This window comes from Phalangium opilio, unplaced genomic scaffold (genome assembly GCF_054372755.1).
Source record: "Phalangium opilio isolate 3A_F unplaced genomic scaffold, DU_Popi_V2 ptg000094l_1, whole genome shotgun sequence".
NCBI classification, from domain to species: Eukaryota; Metazoa; Arthropoda; class Arachnida; order Opiliones; family Phalangiidae; genus Phalangium; species Phalangium opilio.
Window position 1 is genome coordinate 2,557,191 of NW_028324199.1, and position 20,952 is coordinate 2,578,142.

Here is a 20,952-nt window from a genome sequence, read left to right on the forward strand (position 1 = left end):
CGCAATTCTAGACACGTGCGACAGAGGGCGTAGGCTAATTTACCACCGCTGCGAAAGGGAATTAAGGGGATGTGGAGATCCTGAGGGGCCAGCAGACGACAACTCATAACGCCAAAATACCACCCTGGCGATTTGTCAAAATCTCTGTTATAGATTATGGGGTGGCCGCTAGGGTACGGACATTCGCGACAAACTTTCGGGTACAAAGAAATAATATCCTTGTAGAAAATTTTCTCCTCACCTTGCACGTGGCAGTTAAGAACAAAATTTTCCGTTCGTCCCCCATAGAGAGCGCTACGGGCTGATATTTGAGGTCGAAAAGTTGAACTTTTGCAGAAAGCCTTTGCTTCGGCGTTTTCTTTTAAAGCTTAGCAAATTGACACTCAAAATTCGAGGTGTATTCATAGCCGGGCATCTGCTCTTTAATGAACAACTCTCTATATAGCGTCCGCTCGTACAGAAACCTGTTGCTGGCTTTGAGTTGGGTATTGTAGGCATTAAGTTTTTGGCATGGACAGCCGTGAAAGTAGCAACCGTGGAAATCGTAAATTTTGGGCGGAGTTTCACTGTAACCGTCGACTAAATAGCGACCCACGCGATATTCACCCCCGTAGCTTAAAGCCGTTCGCAATTTTATATCCTCTGTTTTCTCCACCCAAGCGAGATATTTTAAGCTAATCTGACTGTGATTAAATTTTGCGTTATACCCGTTAGAAGGAACAATACCCATGCTGTAAGGTTTAAAGTAATTGTTAAGATAGATACTGGTTAAAGCACCCGCCAAAGTAATATTTTTTAAGCAAAAAGGGTCTAATTTTGTTAGATCTACGTAAATGTTTCTAAAAGCTTCGACGCCTTGTCTTAGGACTTTGACGTCTTGAATGCAATATTTAATAAGCTCCTCTTTGATGTTGTAAATAGATCCTTCCATTGACGCGTACCAAGTTTGAAAATCTCGATAATCATTGGCCTTCATTTGAGCTACGTTAAAGTACGAAGCTTCAGGGATGACGCCAATGTAATTAAGATTTTCTTCGGTATGAAAATCAAATGGAAAGAATCCTTTCGCTACATCGCCGAGGCTAAACATGCTGGTGAAATTACGCAGAGGTTGACTAATGTAATTAAAGCTATCGAGGAATCTAATTTGAGGTCCCTCGAGATGAATCATTAGAATTTTACTGCCATCAAAAATAACGGCAGGGGTGACGTGTCTATGGACTAAAGCGTTAAGAATTAAGAAGTTATCGAAAGCTTTCGCGTAATGAGCTACGACTTGCGTGTTAGTAAACCGCGGTTGGTACGTCTTACGCTTCTGTCCAGTCAAAACTACCTGCTCTACGCTAAATAAATAATTTAAAAATTGCTCGACGCAATTGGCGCCGTAAAAAATTTTAGTTTCAAATCCAGCTTCAGTCTCTACGTCGCAAACTAGTAAAATGGGGACGTGAATATTATTTCTAAGAATAGTTTCAATGTCGTAATAAATAAACCGCGAGGCTTTCATTTTGGTTTCCAAAGGCATAACAAAATGCTCGCCTGGCGGATGAACTATTTTACATTGAGAGCATTCGGGATTGCAGTCGTGATTGTCACCCATAAGCCGCCCGCATTCTAAACATCGTTTTTGACTCGCGCAGGTGCCATTAAGTAAATGAGTTTCGTAGCAAAGGCCAGGGAAAAAGTAGCGGTGGCATTCGTCGCAGCGTTTTAAAACGTCCTCCTTGGTTAAATGAAAAGCTTCTCCTTGACACCGAAAACATATATAGGGTTTTGTATCCTCGGGGCATTTATGCTCTTTTAACAAATTATATTTGTAAAAAGATTTCAGGCATAAATCGCAAGAGATACAACCCCCCATCATGCCGTGCCAAGTTTTCGCGGGGTGGATATGGTCGCCAATTTTTAAAAGATAGATAAATTTAGGAGCGCGGGGTCCTTTGAAAAATATGGTAAAATTATTCGCAGCATCAACTATCACAATCCGATAATGAGGAGCTAAATAATTTTGAAATTTTTGAATATCTTCTAGAGTAACGAAACCTTCGGGGACGCCGGCTTTTCGGTGCAAGATTTTCGCAATATTACCTTGAAGGGCACTATTGCGTCTCAGTTTGTCAAAATTGCTCCGGTTAAAGGGCGGACCTTGCTTATTTTGTTGATAAAAATTGCGATCGGCCAACTCTTTACCCAGAACTAAACTCCGAGCAAAACAGAGGTTATCATTGTTCTCCATAAAAATAAATTGGTTATTTTGTTTAACGAAATAATCCAAATTAACCAAAGTTCTATTTTTAATGGATTTGTACAATGTCCCTATATTGGCATCGAGGTTTAAAAAAATTATGTCAAACTGAAAATCTTCACCATTAAAGACAAAGTCCCGACTAGATTGCGTCACTCTATAGATTGTGCGCATAATTCGCTTACTGGTGAATTTGTCAATTTTTATAAATTTAATATTTACAGGGGTCGTCAATCCGGGGGAGCTTATAAACAAATCGAACTCGATTATACCCGGGGTTCTCGGTTACTAATTTGCGTATAACTTCGTCGAGAATTTTTCGAAAAATTCGAAAAAATCTCGCGTTGGAATGTCATCCAAATTTTTAAAAGCTATACGCAAATCGATTTGTTTACAATGCCACTTGCGACTCGTTTTGTCAATCTGCCACTCAATTGTGTAGTACCGGTTTACCTGCGCGTGTTCCTCTCCCTCACTACCCTCCGAGTCACTCCCGCTGCTGCTGCTCGAACTCATTTTTTGAATCTCCATCAGAAATAAAAAAAATTAGAAAAAAAATTTGGTTTGTAAATTTATTGTTAATAAGATACTTACTTTGCTGGGCGGCTGCTGCGTGGCCTGAACGTCACGCTTTACGTCCTCCACCAACTGGTGGAATGCGTTCAAGAGCTTGACACCGTCCCGGCTTTTGGCGTCAACGACTCGCTTCAGCCGCTTTTGGCTGCACTCCCAAAGCTTGTCGGCTTGGGAGTCCTTTATGTCTTTAAATTTGTAGACACTGATATCTACGTAGAAGTCACCCTTTCGCGGGGGGACTTTTGTCTCGAAGTACTGGTCGTCGCTCTTCAGCCGGTACGACCCCTCGATACCGTTAACGCCGACGACGTGTTTCTGGAGCACGTCTTGGACAAAGTCCTCGTCGTCGCAATCGAGGAGAATCTCCACGGGGTCGGGCTTGAGGAATTGGTTTATAGTGCGTTTACCGCTGCTGGTTTCTTGACGATTGCCCGGAGACATTGGTGGCGAGTCGAACAAAGATTGAAATTCTTGGTACTTGTTCATTGTTGGTTTGATTGTGAAAATCCAATGCCCATGCTCGAGCTTTTATACCAAAATCTCAGGGCCATTTTTTTTAGAATACAGGCCCTGACGTGGTTTTTTTATAACACAACCTTATTCTACTCTTATTAAGAGTTTTAAAAAAATATAATTATGTCTAATACGCTATTTTTTAATTTAACCTAAAATACATTTTTTTATTGCGGAGTTGATACTAAAGATTAAAAAGGACATCAGTATATCTATCTATATAAAAAATAACCTCTCTAGTTTCATATTAATACACATTTATTTAGATTTAAATCATGTTAAAAAACAATTTCCGTCCCTCCCAAAGTAATTACTTTTAACCTTCACTAATAAATTATTTTTCTTATATAAAGCGATCTCGTGAGAACTATTCAAATTATTCGAAACACGCCCAAACAAGCTTTTTGCATACGAATAATATTTGTCCCCTTAGGCATCTATCAAAGTAACTTCTTTTTAATCTTCGCTAAAGGGTTTTTTTATATAACACGATCTCGTTTGAATTATTTAAAACACGCCTAGACAACTTTTTTGCATACGAAAAAAACTTAGACCTCGGAGAGATTTTGTAATTTTATGCCTATTTATCTAATTACCTTTTTGCTATTTATTGAATTTTAAGAATCTTGAAAGTATTGGCTAGACACTATTAGATTTGACCTCGGTAATTTTGTATATAAGCCCCGTGTTTCAAAATGAAAGTTATCAGATGTTTAACTTCTGTTTCTGAAACACCGGTCCCAACCACTTTAAGATGTCTTTTTCCACCGCTCCTCGTTTGCCCTGCCTGCCTGTCATCAAAATCCATCCGGCAGCGCTTACGCCCCGTCGTGCTACTCCCAAGTCGGCCGGACTGGACTTATATTGTCCAGTGGATACCGTAATTGACCCTCATGGTATCAAAATTGTGTCGACTGGGTTAGGCGTTATGCTGCCGGCGGACAGCTACGGCCGCATTGTTGGCCGTAGCAGTTTAACGGCCCAAGGGCTGTTTGTTGCCGAGGGGACGATAGGTATGTTTATTAGTTATTTTATAAGGCCCAAAAGTATAATATTTCTTAACAATAATAGACGCCGACTATCGAGGCCCCCTAAAAGTGGTCATTGCCAACGTCGGGGACACCGCCTACACTATCCGGCGGGGAAATAGAGTCGCCCAATTGATCGTTACGCCGGTTATATTGCTAAGACCGGTGGAAACGGCGGTAAATATTTTAGAGTTTTTAATTTAGGTTTTAACATGTGACACATTTTTATGTTGTTTCTAGACTTTGACCCCTACGTCACGCGGCAGTGGGGGGTTTGGGTCGACCGGCGTCTAGTAATTTTTTATTGGTGGTGGGTTTTTTATGTAAATATTTTAGTTTTATATATTTTTGTTATTTTGTTTTAATGTTATTGTATAATATCTGTTATTAAAAATCTTTATTTGCATATTTGTATATTCTTTCCAGACTTATAATTATAGGCTTATTTTTTAGCTCCGCCTTAATTAACCTATCCAATGAAATTTATCTCTTTACTTACACCCCGCCTAATAAGCCAAGTAGGAACCAATCAACAATATCGCTTTCCTTGCTATTATATTACATATATATCACGTACTAGCTATTTAAATATCATTTGGTTTTGTAACCCGCCCAATATGCTATGCCTCATTTTCTTTTTTGTTTACGGGTTGATAGTTAACGTTTTGTTAACTCTTTACGAAATTTAGCGGCGAAGCAGAAAACAGCTGGAAAATAAACCCCGACGTCCCTCCACTGATCGCTCTTCCGAGTCAAATAACGATACAGGGTCAACGTGAACAATGAACTCTTTAAAACATGTTTGTTTATCCTTGCTTATCGTTGATTATTTTGTAATATATATTTTGTATTTATTTATTACGCATATCTGTGCATCTTATGAAAAGTAAAATATCTGGTGTATTAAAATCTGGCTGTTTTTCTTTATTAACTTTATGCCTACAATATGAAAGGTTGACGCCCATTACTAGACGGTAGGGGACGACGCCAAGGTTGAATATAGGTTTAGTTTTTGTTTAAGTTAAGAAGATGATGTCATGGGGGTTGAAACTAACAGGCAGGAGCTCGGGCTAGTCCAGACTTGTCTGGGAAGTTTGGTTTGAGTTTAGTGGATGGGGGGTCTGGTGGCCATCTTGGGGTGGCGGCCATCTTGGATCCATGCGTATCTGAGTGGCTATCACTACTCACGCGGCGGTGGGAGGTCTAGAATACGAACAAGCGGGGGACACGCGGGGGTTAGAATAAGAACTCGCAGGGGTTAGAATAAGAACTCGCGGGGGTTAGAATAAGAACTCGCGGGGGTTAGAATAAGAACTCGCAGGGGTTAGAATAAGAACTCGCGGGGGTTAGAATAAGAACTCGCGGGGGTTTGAATAAGAACTGGCGGCGGTTTGAATGAAAACCCTTTGGGTTTGAATAAGGAGTCGTGGGGTTTAGCGGAGTTTTCAAACGGGGAAATTTTGAAAAATCCCTTTATGGTTTCCAAACAAACCACTTTGGTACTGGTTTTCTGACAAAAGTGCAAAAACCCTCAAGGGTTTTATCTAAGACCATTATTTTTTACTGTGTGGCTTCGAACAAAATAGCTTTGATGGACTGGGACTTTCAAGCTCCATCTAGCGTCTTATAATCTACATACTGGATGTTCCTTCTTAACCCTATAACAAGCAGACGATACTAGGGTCACCCTTTTGAAAAGGGTATATTTTAGATATGGAAATCCTTAAATCATTTCCTTTTTATAACTTTTAATGCAAAAGGATTTGGCCACTGTCTATAGATCAGCCTCCCTAGTTTTGAAATACGTAAACTACTTCTGAAGAAAAGTAATTACGGTACATTGTGGATACGCATTATTATTATCAAATTATATACTTCGCTTTAATTGTACTTTTTCTTTAGTTTCAAAACAATTACTTACTTTCTTCATGCTCTACTAAATATATTTATTAAGGGCAATTTATCGCTAAGCCGAAACCCTTTATTATATCAGGAAAGCATACAGCTTATAAGAATCATTGCGTACACGTTTTCTCAACGACTCTTTGCAGATTTTGCGAGATGAGCTTGACTAATCATTCTGTATGCCGAATTTTACCTCGCGAATATTCTATCTCGTTGCACCAGGCACCTTGCACGCGCCTTGGAACTCGTCACACTCGTATTCCAAACAAACTAATTAAAAGCTTCAGAGTTATGATGTGCGATGGACCGTCCGCAAAATCCTCATAAAAATCAACTTGGGAGTTATGGGCCACAATGATACCTCAGCTGTATTATACTCAGAATAGAGTGGCACTGAGAGGGAGGAGCTCCGTTGACGTGGCGTCAATATTGGTAGTCTAAAATAGCTAAAATCAGAAGTAGGATGAGACTAGAACTGAAGAGCTCTATCATTGGTAATAGATCCTGGCACTAGTGAACAAATTTGAGGATTTTATGCCGCTTCCATCGCGCCTACACAAGAGAGAAAAAAATTTGTCGAGTTCCAAAAAATCTCCTATCTCCTTCCCCTCATGTTAAAGCCGCGGAACACTGACGAGGGTGCTTGAATCTCAGACCACCTACCACCGCGAGCGTCTCACGTTTAGGAGGGAAAACTCAGAAATCGCTACCAGAGGGCCAACCGTTGGTGTGATATCAAGAATATTCACTTTCGCCAAGTGAAGAATTTGGTTACGTGAATACTTCTAGTCCCTTATCCTACTTCTGCTAAAATGAATGGCCTAAGTTGACGACTTCCGACATGGTCGCCAAAACCGAGGTAAGAGATAAGAGGGTGTGACGTCACGAGAAAGTTCGTAGTTTCAGACTATTTATTAGTGCATATTGATATGTCATATTCTAAATTTTGTTGTTTAATGGCGTTAAGTAGAGTTTCTCCCTAAATTGGTTTCCATCTCGCAAAGTAAACAACACCTCCTGACTCAATGCCGAGAAGTGAAAACCGATTCACTCAACTCATTGTAAAATCATATTTGCGCAATCACTTCACACAAGATAACCATCAAGGATATAAGGTGCCCAATTAAGTAGATGATAAAGATCACAAGTCCTTCATTCAAATAAAAGACGACATCCTTTTCCTTAAATGGTTGCCATATGAAACGGTTATATTTTAATTTAGGTTTAATGGACTGCTCATGGAAAAACGATGCGGTTTCAAATATTCGATACAACCTAGATGTAAAATTCACAGTGAGTTATGATTTCATTGAATTGTTTAAAATTTAAGGAGAAAACCGTTGAAAACCAACTAAATGGAAGATACTATCCCATAGAACCGAATTCCCAATGGACCGAATTCCAATTTGACCGAAAACCGCCAAATTAGAAAAGCAAGAAGCGGAATGGCGGTTTTCGAATATTAAAATCGAAGTAGTGTTATTTCATTCTCTTTAAAAAAATTGTTTGAAATTTTTGCGTTGCAATTTCAAAATATTTTTATAAAATTAATTTCTGTTGTTCTGCTATTCGTGTTAATGTAGGCTGGGTTGGGTTAGGTTAGGTTAGGTTGGGTTTGGTTAGGATAGGTTGGGTTGAGTTTAGTTGGGTTAGGTTAGGTTAGGTTTGGTTAGGATAGGTTGGGTTAGGTTAGGTTAGGTTAGGTTGGGTTGGGTTTGGTTGGGTGGGTTAGGTTAGGTTGGGTTTGGTTGGGTTAGGTCTAGGTATCGTTTAGACCCGTGGATTCAAATTTTAAGCAATGTACCTTTAATAGTAGACGTTTCAGTATATTCATATCCAATAAATAATTTAGATTAATTTCGTATTTTTCGATATAAAAATAAATTTTTTATCGTTGACAGCGTTTGAAAATAAAAAAAAATTGCTGATGTTGTTTTTTATAGGTACTATATTAAGTAAGGAAATCAATTTCGGGGTTCATTTTAAAATTAAATTTCTTCAGGCTACAATGGAACGAATAGTAAATAGAGGTGGATTTGTTTATGTTAAAAACGGCTATTTATTCAATCTGAACAAAGTCAAGGATAAGTCTTGTTATTATGTATGTAGGAACAAAATTGCAACCTAAGATTACCTCTGTCGAAGGAATTATAACTTCTACAGTTCCGGAAACCCATCCAAGTCATGGACCAGATACTCAATTGGTGTTGCAGTTGAAAGCCAAAGCAAAGATGGTGTCTGAAGTATCTGCTGATCAGTCAGCGAAACGTATACGAAAAGTATATTCGGAAGTAAAGCGGCAAGCTCTTTCAGAAGGATTGGACGAGTTTCAAATTCACGCAATTCTACCTGAATATAAATCCGTTCGTTCCGCTATGTACCGAGAAGCGTCGAAACATTATCCAGTCAATCCTCAGAGTAGACGAGATATCGTTCTGGAAGGCAACTGGACGAAAGTGTACGAATGTTCAGAAAACTTTCTTCTTATAGACGACGGCATGGACGATAGGATTGTTGCATTTGCGACCGACGATTTCTTGAAGATATTGTGCGACGCGCCATGCGTTTACATGGATGGAACTCACGCCTCTTGTCCAAAACAGTTCGCTCAACTTTATATCGTGCATGCCCCCTATAAAGGATCTATGCTGCCAGTTATTTACGCATTACTTCCTGGTCATGCAGCGTCAATTTATTCACGATTATTACTCCTAATTCAAAAAGCGGCTACTGAACGCGGAATATGTTTTTCCCCCAGCACCTTCCAAATTGATTTCGAAGGAGCAATGATTTCGTCCCTAAGAAGCCCATTTCCTTGTTCTACGATAAAGGGATGTTTATTTCACTATTGTCAAGCGATATGGAGAGCTGCAAATACCAAAGGATTGTCAGAGCTGTATAAATCGGATATCTCTGTGCGTAAAATGATTCGACGTGTAATGGCTTTCGCTTTGATTCCAGTTTATGAACATTCGGAGGTTTGGTTGGAAATTCAAAATGATTTCCCTACCGGCAACGCTAGCATTACTACTTTCTTGGAATATTTTGTAAATACATGGCTTGAAAGTTCGCTTCATCCACCAGAAATGTGGAACCATTTCAGAAATTACGCGTACCGTACCAACAACCATTTGGAAGGATTCCACTGCAACTTAAACTCCCGCTTAAGCAACAAACCTCACTTTTTTAGATTCGTAGAAATAATTCAATCTTTATATTCTGATCACCGCGATCATAAAATTAATCCTGATGTTGGAAAGAGCGAAGTTGTCATTGATAAAAAGTACTTAAAATTAAATGAAAGGTATAAAAATTTAGTTAAAATATATGAAAACTCGAAAAAAACCGAAATGATCAAGCAATTAAAAATGCTGTATCTCTACTCGATGGCGTAGCCGTTAACTTGTGTTATGTGTAACAAATAAATGTTGCAAAATATAATTTCGTCTTACTTTTTGTATTCTGAAGACACTAATTTCACTAAAAATTATTAAAAAATAAACCACAAAAACAGTTACCTTTAAGCATAGATTTTAGTCCCATTGGACAGAATTCAAAATCCGCCAAAGTGCGGTATTTTTCGGTCGAATGGGACGGTTTCGGTCGAATGGGAATTCGGTCGTATGGGAGACAAGCAAATGGAGATGCACCTATAATTCCAGCACGAAAACTTATCAAAAACATGCATCTCTTGAAGATAGAGCTATCTCTACTCCGAAAATATATACAGGCCATTTCTGATAAGTCACCTGTAAATTATTTATTGTGTTTTTTGGGGGGGGGTATGTATGAAACGGATAGGAATATGTCAAGAAACATGGGCCTACGACATTTAGTTACTGGGATATGGTATCCCAAACATTGATGTGAACCTTAAACAAAGAAACAGTCAACCATGTAAAATACGACATAGTGTAAAAGCCTTCTATCTGAGCAGAATTATACTAATAAACGAGTGGAAGCGTGCCGTTTAACGAGTGGAAGCGTGCCGTTAAACGAGTGGAAGCGTCAAAGTCACTTCTGCTAGATAAAGGTTCAGTAACGTTCTTAGATTGAAAGATATTGAAATTGTACTTCTAATCACTGTTTTAATCAAACTGGGTAGGCATGTCGCAGATCATATTTTCTTTTACAATTTCCATTCGATTGAACTTACTCGAGTTGATTTTATATACATTTTCAAAGTTTCAAAAGTGAGCATGTTAAGCCCATCGTTCATTTCCGATATAATTATCATCTAGCCTATTACAGCGCAAGCCGGTTTCAGAAGATTACACTAACACACTTACCCAGCATTTAATATTTCAGCACAGTTACTTGAAACCCTGTGACTAATTGGGATGGCCATATAAGTTTCAAGCACAGCTGTTTTCCCAAAATACATCTTTTCAGTTTCAGTGAAGAATGGAAAAGTCATATCTATTGGACCGATGTTGTAATCAAAAGGGTCGCAAAACGTTTTGACAAATTTCGAGGATTTAGTGTGAACTTCTTCAACATCAATAAGGAACGTATAATTTCCTTTAAGATCGAATGCTTTATCGTAGACCTTTCTTCTGTCATCTGATTCTTGGAAACTCTAAAAAAAATTAAAAATATTTTCCAAACTGTTGAATTGCTATTATTTTCAATTATCAATCGAAAGCTATTGACGAGGCTTTGTGCTGGTTGAAAGTTAACAACTGTCGTGTGGAACAAACAATACTTTAAGATATTCAGTAGAATAAAGTCCTTCTCTGAAAATTGGTATCAGGTCTTTCTTAGCTACGACATCTTCGAGGCTGTCGATGGTGTCCCATTCCGTAGGAAAGTCCGATTGCATATCACTCAGAAAAGCCAGTGTTACGAAGTAAACGGAGATCAGCCATAAGGCGAAAATGAATCTGCTCAAACTTCTTCCAATTCTCAGATAACTTTCTGAATAATGAATTAAGTGCTTAGTTAGCCAACGAGAAACGTGTGTTAACTTCATTAAGTTTAATTTAACATTATCAACGGGGATAATCACCCTGGAGAAAAATGTTGGGTAAAAGGTTCCATAGCATGTTCGAAATTAAATATCTAAAGTTGTGAGAACGCTTTCTTCTTTTAGTTTGAAATGTTAAGTTTCTAAGTCTTTCATCATGTACCAAATGTATATACTTTTCAATTGCCAAAAGTATTGAGACCGTCAGATACAGGAACGCAATAAAAATGCACACCTAATGTAAAACATAAGGCAAAACTGCAATAAGTGTTCAATAAAAGGAAAGCCGCGCAGTTGCACATCGTCATGTGACAACTGAACGGAGTATACATGAACCATTCAATTAATCCTTAAATATTCATGGTTTGCATTCCATTCTTGTCTCGTTCAAGATGTAATAAACCAAATCTAAATATAAACTTACACCTGAATCGATTGAAAAAGTTTCCCATTTAACGTAGCATCAATTGGTTTTGGATTAGTGCTTAGAAGTGTTACTTTTTCGACGTAGAAAAAGCTTGTATATCTCGTGTCACGTAACTTCTCCTCAGTTACAGCGGTACCGTAAACAAATATATCGTAGCCCTGCAAATTGGAACCATTTAAAACATTTTAAGAGGAAATGGACTAATCATGGATATGTATAAATACTTCTACGGATATGTTAGTATTTATACATATCCACGGTCTAATCTCTTCAATCCTGTATCGCTTTTGGGGTAAGAGACCCAAAAGTTCAAAGGGCTCTGAAATGACCCTGCTCTATGATCTTTAACATCATCCGAGTTTTCTAACGGATCTACCTCTTCTCCTAGTTGATTTAACCATTGTCTCCACGATTCACCCATTTCGGCTTCGTAATGCAATGCTACACTATCGGAAAACAAAAAAGAGAAACACTATATTATGAAAAGTTTTCGTTTAAAATTTTTGTTTTGTAAATTATTATTTCAAGGGTCTGTAGTAGTAGTAAAACAAGGGAGCTTTCGGAAAAGTTTCATCGCCAACACCGGTCACAGAATAAAGTATTGCCCTTGTAACTCCTTTATATTTAACTCCTGGTTACAGGCATAAATCATCGGGTTTGTATTATGGAAAAGTCTCGAACAATAATTAAATATCGTACTACATAGACACTTTGTGATATTTACCTTGTGTTACAGCGTTTAAATAAATGAATAATTCTCTCAACCCACAGTCTATACTCCGGTGCATAATCATAGTTATTCTGCGAGTGATTCGAAATGTTAGTTCGGATTTCAACATTAAATGGTTTTGTTTTTAAACATAATTTATTATTACTGGATTAATCGCTACATTTGTTATTGTTGTATAATTATCAGGAGCCTTCATGATATGTAAAAATCCAAATTTTACAGTGATCTAGAATTTGAAATAATACAGTAAAACATTACTATTATTCATAAAAGCGGATAAGGCTTGACACGGGATTAGGCTTTTTGATATTACCAAGTACCGACCACGATTCAGACCAGTACCATAACTCAGTAAAACTAAGATAATACAGTAAAACATTTTGTTTCTACCAACTAAATTAATCGAGTTTGGCTGGCGGCCAATAACTGAAAATACCTCAAAGTACAAGGAATATTAAGTACTTTATGCTGAAGGATTGTTTTAAGTGTACGCCGACACTATGTTTCAACTGTTAAATCAATTCCCAATATCAAATCTGTTATGCCAAATCTTGAACACGCTTACTTCTACATTCGAAAGTTAGTAAAGAATTTAGCACGACTATAACTTGTATTAGAGTTAGATAATATGAAAAGGATGACACTGTATCCTTTTAATACTTTAGTTATGCAACATGACTCTTCCCAGGCTTACCCTTTTGTTTGCTCTACTGCTTATCAAACTTCAGATGGGCATCGCACCGTGGGGTAAATTCTTGAGCTGTTTGGTTCTAAATCCTCAGCAATCAAACCGAAAGCCTTGATTGTCTTGACGTGGGACAAAAGTTCACTAGCGCGACGTGCCAAATAGTGTAGCGCTTATGGAGTAATGATGAGGGAACTATTTATCGCGTATGTGATTCGGTTTTGTAACCTGGCTCCAAATGTTGGGAAGAATCAAGTTACAATTACCACGTTTTATACTACCCTTCTTTAGAAGAGAAGTATTATATACTTCTGCTTATATATAACATTTTGCGTACATGTGTTGCACGAAACTTAACAACAGGGCAAACTTGAAATAACAGCGTGCTTTATCGTTTATAAATGTCATTGAATCGGAACTATGTATTACAAATTCGTTTGGTTCGAGACACTTCTTTGTAAATGGTAGGCTGAACACAAAATCACCCTTTATTGTGGAAGGTTGAACGTAGGAGCTGACCGTAAATTAGTTTTTCGGAAAAATGAAACTCTTCAAGGGAGGGTCAAGTGGAAAATCAAGTTATTTTTCATGGATTCTTCTACTAATTACATGACCAGTCTGCATAGTGAAACATTCAGGAAATGTCTCCGAATGAATTTAAAATTCAAATTAGGTTCATATTTTAATTATAATTTGAATAAGAATGATAAATTGAAATCATTCGGAGGTATTCCCTGAATGTTTCACTATGGAGACTGGTCATGTAATTAGTAAAAGAATCGATAAAAAAAACAAATGATTTTCCACTTCACCCTCCCTTTAATGACTTTCGTTCGCAAACGATCGTAGCTCGTGTAGAGTAACGTGTTTTACCTCTCCGAGTGACGATGAAGTCACGGAGAGGTATTACACTGGACGTGTCTCTGTGTGTGTCTGTCTGTGTGTCTGTCACCGCGTTCGCAGTTGGCAAATCGGAGCAAACGTGTTCGCAATTTCCGGACCGCGTTCGCAGTACACAGAAATTCCGAAAACTTTACTTCATTACTTTATCTATCTTATTTAACACCAATCATTAACTAGTCGTCACACCTTCATTTGCTGACTAACCGCCAATTCTTTCACTCAACACCCTCAGTATTTACTGGCTTCTAACAACAACACCATGCTCTAGTCTTTCGTTTACACCACATACACACAATCTGTTCTTATTGGCTTCTAACACCACCATCTACTGGTCTTTCGTCTATACCACATAGACACCAATCTGCAACATTGGCTTCTAACACCACCATCTACTGGTCTTTCGTCTTTAACACATAGACGCCAATCTGCAACATTGGCTTCAAACACCACCATCTACTGGTCTTTCGTCTATACCACATAGACACCAATCTGTAACTTTGGCTTATACTCCATCATCGTCGTTAGGCTTAAGATGTACGCGGCGAGCGGCTAGGGTTACGAGAAACGTCTAGCCTCCCAATGGCAGGGCTTCCACCAAAGGTTCACGCAATTGCGTATTTTCTTATCCCTTAGTGTGAATCAATCGCCTTTTTACCTCTCCGAGTGACGTATGTCACGGAGAGGTTCTAAAATCGACAGGCATGTCTGTGTGTCTGTGTGTGTGTGTCAGGCTGTTGTTATTGACTTACACCCCAGGGGACCGCGTTCGCAGTTTCCGAATTGAAGCAAATGTGCTCGCCATTTCCGGACCGCATTCACAGTTCCCGGAAAATTCCAAATTTGAGGCTATCCACAATTCGACTGGCCATTATTACTTCATCTGACTAGTCAATTGTCCATTCCACATGAACACCAATTTGTATTCACTGGCTTCTAACACCACCTTCTTGGCGTTGCTTCTGTCTATCCCACATAGACACCAGTCTGTACTTACTGGCTTCTACACCACCATCTTCTGGTCTTTGTTTTTGTCCATCCCACATGGACACCAGTCTGTACACCTGGCTTCTACACCACCATCATCTGGTCATTGTTTTTGTCCATCCCACATGGACACCAGTCTGCACACCTCCCTTCTACTCCATCATTATCCTTAAGGTTATGACATTCGCGGCGATTAGCTAGGGTTACGAGAAACGTCTATCCTCCCTAAGGTGGGTTGTCCACCAAAGGTTTTCGCAATTGCGGTTTTTCTTGCTTTTAGCTGTAGTTCGACACCCTGATATACTACCTTTTTGAGTAAGGGGAAGCAACCGGCGTATGCTTCATTTCAAACGCCAATATTAGTCAAGCCTCTCAAGAATGTTTAATTGTTCTTTATCAAAACGATGTAACGCTCAATAAGGCGAACAACTAACGAAGAAAATATTTAATATTAATTATATTTATTTTAATATTTAAGATAATCTTGTTTCTCAACTCAAAATTAAAACGGAAAGAGTTAAAAAGCAGTCTAATGTTTTAGTCTGTGTGTGTCTGTCCGATGTTACACTAGTGCACCGCGTTAGCAGTTAGCTTTGTGTTTTGTGGAAAGAAATCCTACAAAATCTTAATATTTGGTTTCTCATAATGTAAAATTAATATATGGAAATATTTTTCGTAATTTCGATGCCTTTAGTAGCTCTGTAGCTTGAAAGCTCTGTTTCATTTTGATATTCCAAGAACATTTTTTAATATTATTATTTGAAATGGCTGTTTATATATTACTTAAGCTATACTACATCTGTTTATAGCATAATCCTTTCTATAGTGATTGCAAGAAGAACGCTATGATGTTGGTCAAATGAACTATTATTTTGTCAATAGGCCTAGTGAACCAAAATGTAAACGCTTGGGTTTGGTTTTCGTTTCTGTAAGACAGAGACACTGAAGGTTCAGAGTGAGCCGAAAGTTAAATACACTTTTAAGTAATCACGCTTAGATTTTAAAATCATGGTGGAAATCTGGGCCGCGTTAAGCAGAGCTCAGCGCGGTTAGCAGTGCCCTACAGATCGGGATTTTGGTTTTGAGCCAGCGCGGTCACCAAAGAAACTAGTCGGATTTTAGGATAACGTGACGTAAAACGCGTAGTTCTCAGTTTGGCGAAAAAAACATGGAGGAATTAATACAAATAGCTCTTGCTGATTCTGATGGGACTATAGCTATTTAATTAGCGTGAAACCAGTTGATCACGCGAGTATTTTAAGAGACATGTTAGTTTCTAATTTTAATTATAAAAGTTCTTATCTCTTTCTATAAATATGTTATCATACAATTTTTGTTAAAGGCACAGTATCACACCCTATTTTTTCAAAAATAGAAAATTTAGTTCACTTTTTCAACACAGATGGTGCCATAATCTATATGGCTCTCTTTTTTAGCTAAGTTCGCACTTGCTAATAATCTTTGCTAGCTGGACTAGAAGGCGAGTCTATTCTGTATTTTGGGGGTGTTGGGCTAAAAGTCGTGCTTAATATGAGGAGTTGAGAGGTGGAGAAGGTCCGTTGCACGTGTTCTTTCAACTTCTTACCAAGTCGGTTTTCCCGCTCTCACTTCCTAAATTCTTTTTTAATCAAACGTCTTGTGTATGTTCGTGCGTGAACGGTTTTATTTCTAACGGTTCTTAGGCCGGTCGTTGTGTAATTTAATTTATTATGGAAATAATAGAAGAACCTATAGGATTTAAAAGTAAAACATATAAAGTGAATGTAAGAAAAGCTGTTTTTGAGTTTTTGGTTGCACGCGCGTTCGATTGGCCTCAAAACGCTTATCACACATTTTAACCCAAAAAATCAAAGGGTCACATGACCGTTAATGGAAAGAACACCGTTTTTTGGCCCTAATTTTGAAAATACTAGTTCAAATATCTTGAAATTTTAATGAGATATACAAAATAAGGTTTTTTATTTTTGTGCAAAGTTTCTAAAGTTCGTCTTTTATAGTTTTATTGTAAAAAAATTAAAACGAAAATTAGCCACAATTAAAGGGCAAGCTTAGTCTTCAAACGGTTTAAAGGTTTTTTTTTCGGTATCACAGGTTCGATTCTCTTGAAATTTAAGGGAGAGGCATATTGAAGGGTTTTAAATTATCGTGCATATTTAAACCGTTTGAAGACTAAGCCCTTTAATTATGGCTAATTTTGGTTTTAAATTTTTTTTTGCAATGAAACTATAAAAGAGAAACTTTTGAAACTTAGCGCATAAATAAAAGACCTTACTCTGCACATCTGGCACATTTCATTAAAATTTCAAGAAATTGTTAAACGGGCTTCTTTAGAGCGTGCAGCATAAGCGTGATGGAATGGGCTGTGATCCACCGATTTAGTGTAAAAAAATCGGAAGTCGCTCCCGTTACCAAAGTTTCTACATGGATAAAGAATGCACGTGAGGAAATTGCATGTTTTCACTCTACAGGATAGGCAACTCCCTATCTCGAACGACAGCTTATTCTATTATGTACTCTGTTACAGCATCGGTTGTTAGCAAGCGCAAAGCAAGATCTCTATGTAACCTAGTTTTGTAAGTGCTGACAAGAGACGAAAAACTTCAGGATCTTCAGGATTTAAAATATCCGCGAGTTTTTTAGCTCGAATGCACGGACCTCTAGGCCTTAGTTTCAAATACGTGTAGGCAATTTCACACGTATTTGAAACTAAGGTCCGTGCACTCGAGCCAAAAAACTCGCGGATATTTTAAATCCTGAAAATGCTGAAGTTTATTGTCTCTTGATAGCACGTACAAAGCTACGTTACATAGAGACCTAGCTTTACGCGTGCTGACAACCGATGTTGTAACAGGGTATATACAGAATAAGCTGTCGTCCGAGATAGAGTGAAAACAAATTTCCTCAGACGCATTCTTTATCCATGGTTTCTACCTTTCGCTAAGCCTAATAGAACTTTGGACTATGACAGTAGGGGGTCATACAATTTCGAGTAATAGAGTAATTTCGGTTGAGAGGGGGAGTGAACTTTGTATCCCCTACGTTAGGGGCAACTTTGTACAGAGAATACTATTTGCCAAGAGGCTCCGCAACGTCAGACCAAGTCCGAGTTCACTACACGCGGCAGGCTAATAGCGTTTTCCTTTGGATCCTCGCGGAGCGCTCCCAAGGAGCAATAAAAATTGTAGTAGTAGTTTCCAGCTTCGTTAAAGACTGTTTTTGAAGAATAGGATCTCCTAGTTTTATTCCTCCATGGGGGAGGACCCAAAGGAAAACGCTATAACTCGCACCAAAATCCCTTCGATATGTTTTTTACACGCATGGTTTTACCGAGTAAAGTTCAATTTGAAATAAGGCCTATTAGTAATTAGTGTATGAATAGAAGACGAATAATAAAAATAAAAATAATAAATTAATTCTCCTTTGAATCCTTTTCGGAGCGTTTATTTGAGTACGGTGCCCTTCATGGGCACCCGCCACGTGGGCCTCTGTTTCCCAATTCTCCTATAATTGCTGCTCAGGTACAAGCATTTCTGCAATCACAACTATTGCGCTGTAAAATCGCTTTTACCACTTCAACAGGGATGTCTTCAATGTTATCCATTGATTACGATTAAAAACTCGCGAAAGGGTAATAAAATTATTTGGACAGAGTGACCCGAGTCTAGTGACTCAAAACCAGCGAATGAGAGAACTCAGCCTCAGGAGTATAAAAATTCTTACTCTTTTTACCATTGAAAATTTTAACAATAAAAAATAAAGGAACGTTTTTGGTTTCCCTTTACTTAGACCGAACCTAAGCCCTCAAAATAATCTAATAGGCGTGACCTTTATGCATTTTACTACCAACATAGCATAAACCATAGAGAATTTATAGGAGTAGTAACGCCTAAATTTGGGACCTTTTGATGAATGTGTTTGGGAGTACAACCTACTATACTTCTGTTGATGAGAAGATGCCTATACAATCATAATTAGGGCTGGTGATGCTCTATGGAAAAACAAGTAGTCCGCTCATCTGCTCTTGAACACGACTATAGCAAGGCGGAACTGAAAGCTATGCTGTTCAGTCCTCCTTATATTTATTCTCAATGATTCGAAGTTCAAAGAAATGCCCTAGGGAAGCTTTTTTTTTCAAGTGCAGGGCAGTATGGAAAGTTTTGGAGGGCAATACCACCATGAAATCGGGATTAGGGGGTAGTGAAACTGCACGTGCCAAATAATAGAGTGGGGGAGGGGTAAATTCTTTCGGTCTTGGATGCGGGGACTAAAATAGAGATGATGAAGGGGTTCATGATGATTTTTCCCGTTTTTTTTCTGAGGGCGCTACTTGACGGCAGGGCAAAATTTCTAGTTTTTGAAACTATGTCCCGACTAGAAATTCGGTGATCCTGTGCCTTTAAGCCTTGGTACCTTGCACGCTTTATCGCGCTAGCGTCATTTTTAAAACACCGATGACCGGAGAAAAGCTATGATGACAGAGCTCACCGGTAAACGTTTTCCAAAATCCGCTGTCTTTTTTGGTGAGCTCTGCTGAACGCAGCCCAGATCAGTGAAAGGTCTGATCGTAATCGGATTATAGCTTCGTGTTTTCACGCTTTTAATGGTGCGCATTTACTTTCTGTGTGTGTAGCCAGAAATAAGCTTTGGTGTTATGTAACGTTAACAGTCATGTTGACAAACTAAGAAAATCGTTGAGGTGAAACGAGAGGATAGTGTTTACATGGCAACCCTGTTGTGAATATGGCTTTGAACATAGGGGTATACAGTTGAGGAGTAGAAAATTGGGCCTTTACAAATACGTAAAGGTAATATCCCTCCAAAGTTTTATCTCTTCATTTTCCGTTTTCCCTCCATCGGATGATTTTAATGTGTACAAGTATGTCCTTATTGGATGTAAAATGTCGTCTGATTTACAGTATATTTGCTATGCTTTGTATACTGCTTTAATATTTCATAAAATGAACTTCAGTATTTGTTCTTAAAAAAAAAAGAAACATTTCCATATCTGGGTAATATTTTGGTTTTCCCAACTTGTATAACCTAAATTTACAAAAGTTCTGATATGGGTGTTCCCTAGAAGTATAACGTTAAAGATAGCTATGTTTAAAATTATTTTAGAAATTACGTTTCTTAAACCGACTTAACTATAATTAACGTAAAATACTGACGATTAAAATAATTAAAATCAGTTATATTTATTTAATTATTTAAGATAAACTTCTTTCTATGTAATGGCACAAGTGAGAGTTTATATAGAACGAGTAATGAAGATTGCATCTGAATCGAAACACTACACGCATATCAAAGTTAATATAAAGTGAGTAGGATAAAAAGATCTCTTACAAAACGATAACATTTTCTTTTTGCAGAGTATTAAATGGAAATACTTTAAATATTTTTCGGCATTACGATTCTTTTAGTTGTTGTGTAGCTAAAAAGCTCTATTTCATCTCAATATTTCATAATAATAATAAGAACATCTTTTGATATTAACATTTCAAATTTGGTGTTCACTTTTTAATTCAGTTTCACTACATTTATATATAGTGTAAACGTAACTCTTAGCTTCGTTAGATAATATGGATGTTAATACTTCATCTTTCCATAAGTGTTGCAACGATTGGGTCTATGAGATAAGAGGCCCTAGATTGAAACCAGAATTGATCTTGTTTCGTGTCCTCTTATATGTCTTAACGGCTCAGAGTGAGCCGAAAGTTAAATACACATTTAAGTGATATATATTATGTCCTCATTAGAATTATTGAGGATACACAGGAAATTATTAAACGCTTTAACCTTTACAAATGACCTCGCCAATTTGAACTATGTATTTCCGTTTTTTCTCATTGGCTGATGGATCTGTGATTGGAAAGTAAATTCGTCTGGACTCTGAGAGGTTTATTTTGGTTTCCCAACTTGTTCTATGATTACGCACGCCAACAGTAAATATACAGGGAGTAAGGAACTCTGCCAACAATCTCTATGCGTGA

General features: G+C 37.9%; 1 protein-coding gene across 1 annotated transcript; it reads left to right on the plus strand.

The window, feature by feature from the left end:
- The first annotated feature begins 8,366 nt into the window (after positions 1-8,366).
- On the plus strand, positions 8,367-9,742 carry LOC149637927 (uncharacterized). Its single transcript, XM_089850802.1, has 2 exons — positions 8,367-9,571; positions 9,736-9,742. Exons 1-2 carry the CDS (start codon positions 8,367-8,369, stop codon positions 9,740-9,742), a joined length of 1,212 nt encoding a protein of 403 aa, XP_089706928.1.
- The last annotated feature ends 11,210 nt before the right edge of the window (positions 9,743-20,952 follow it).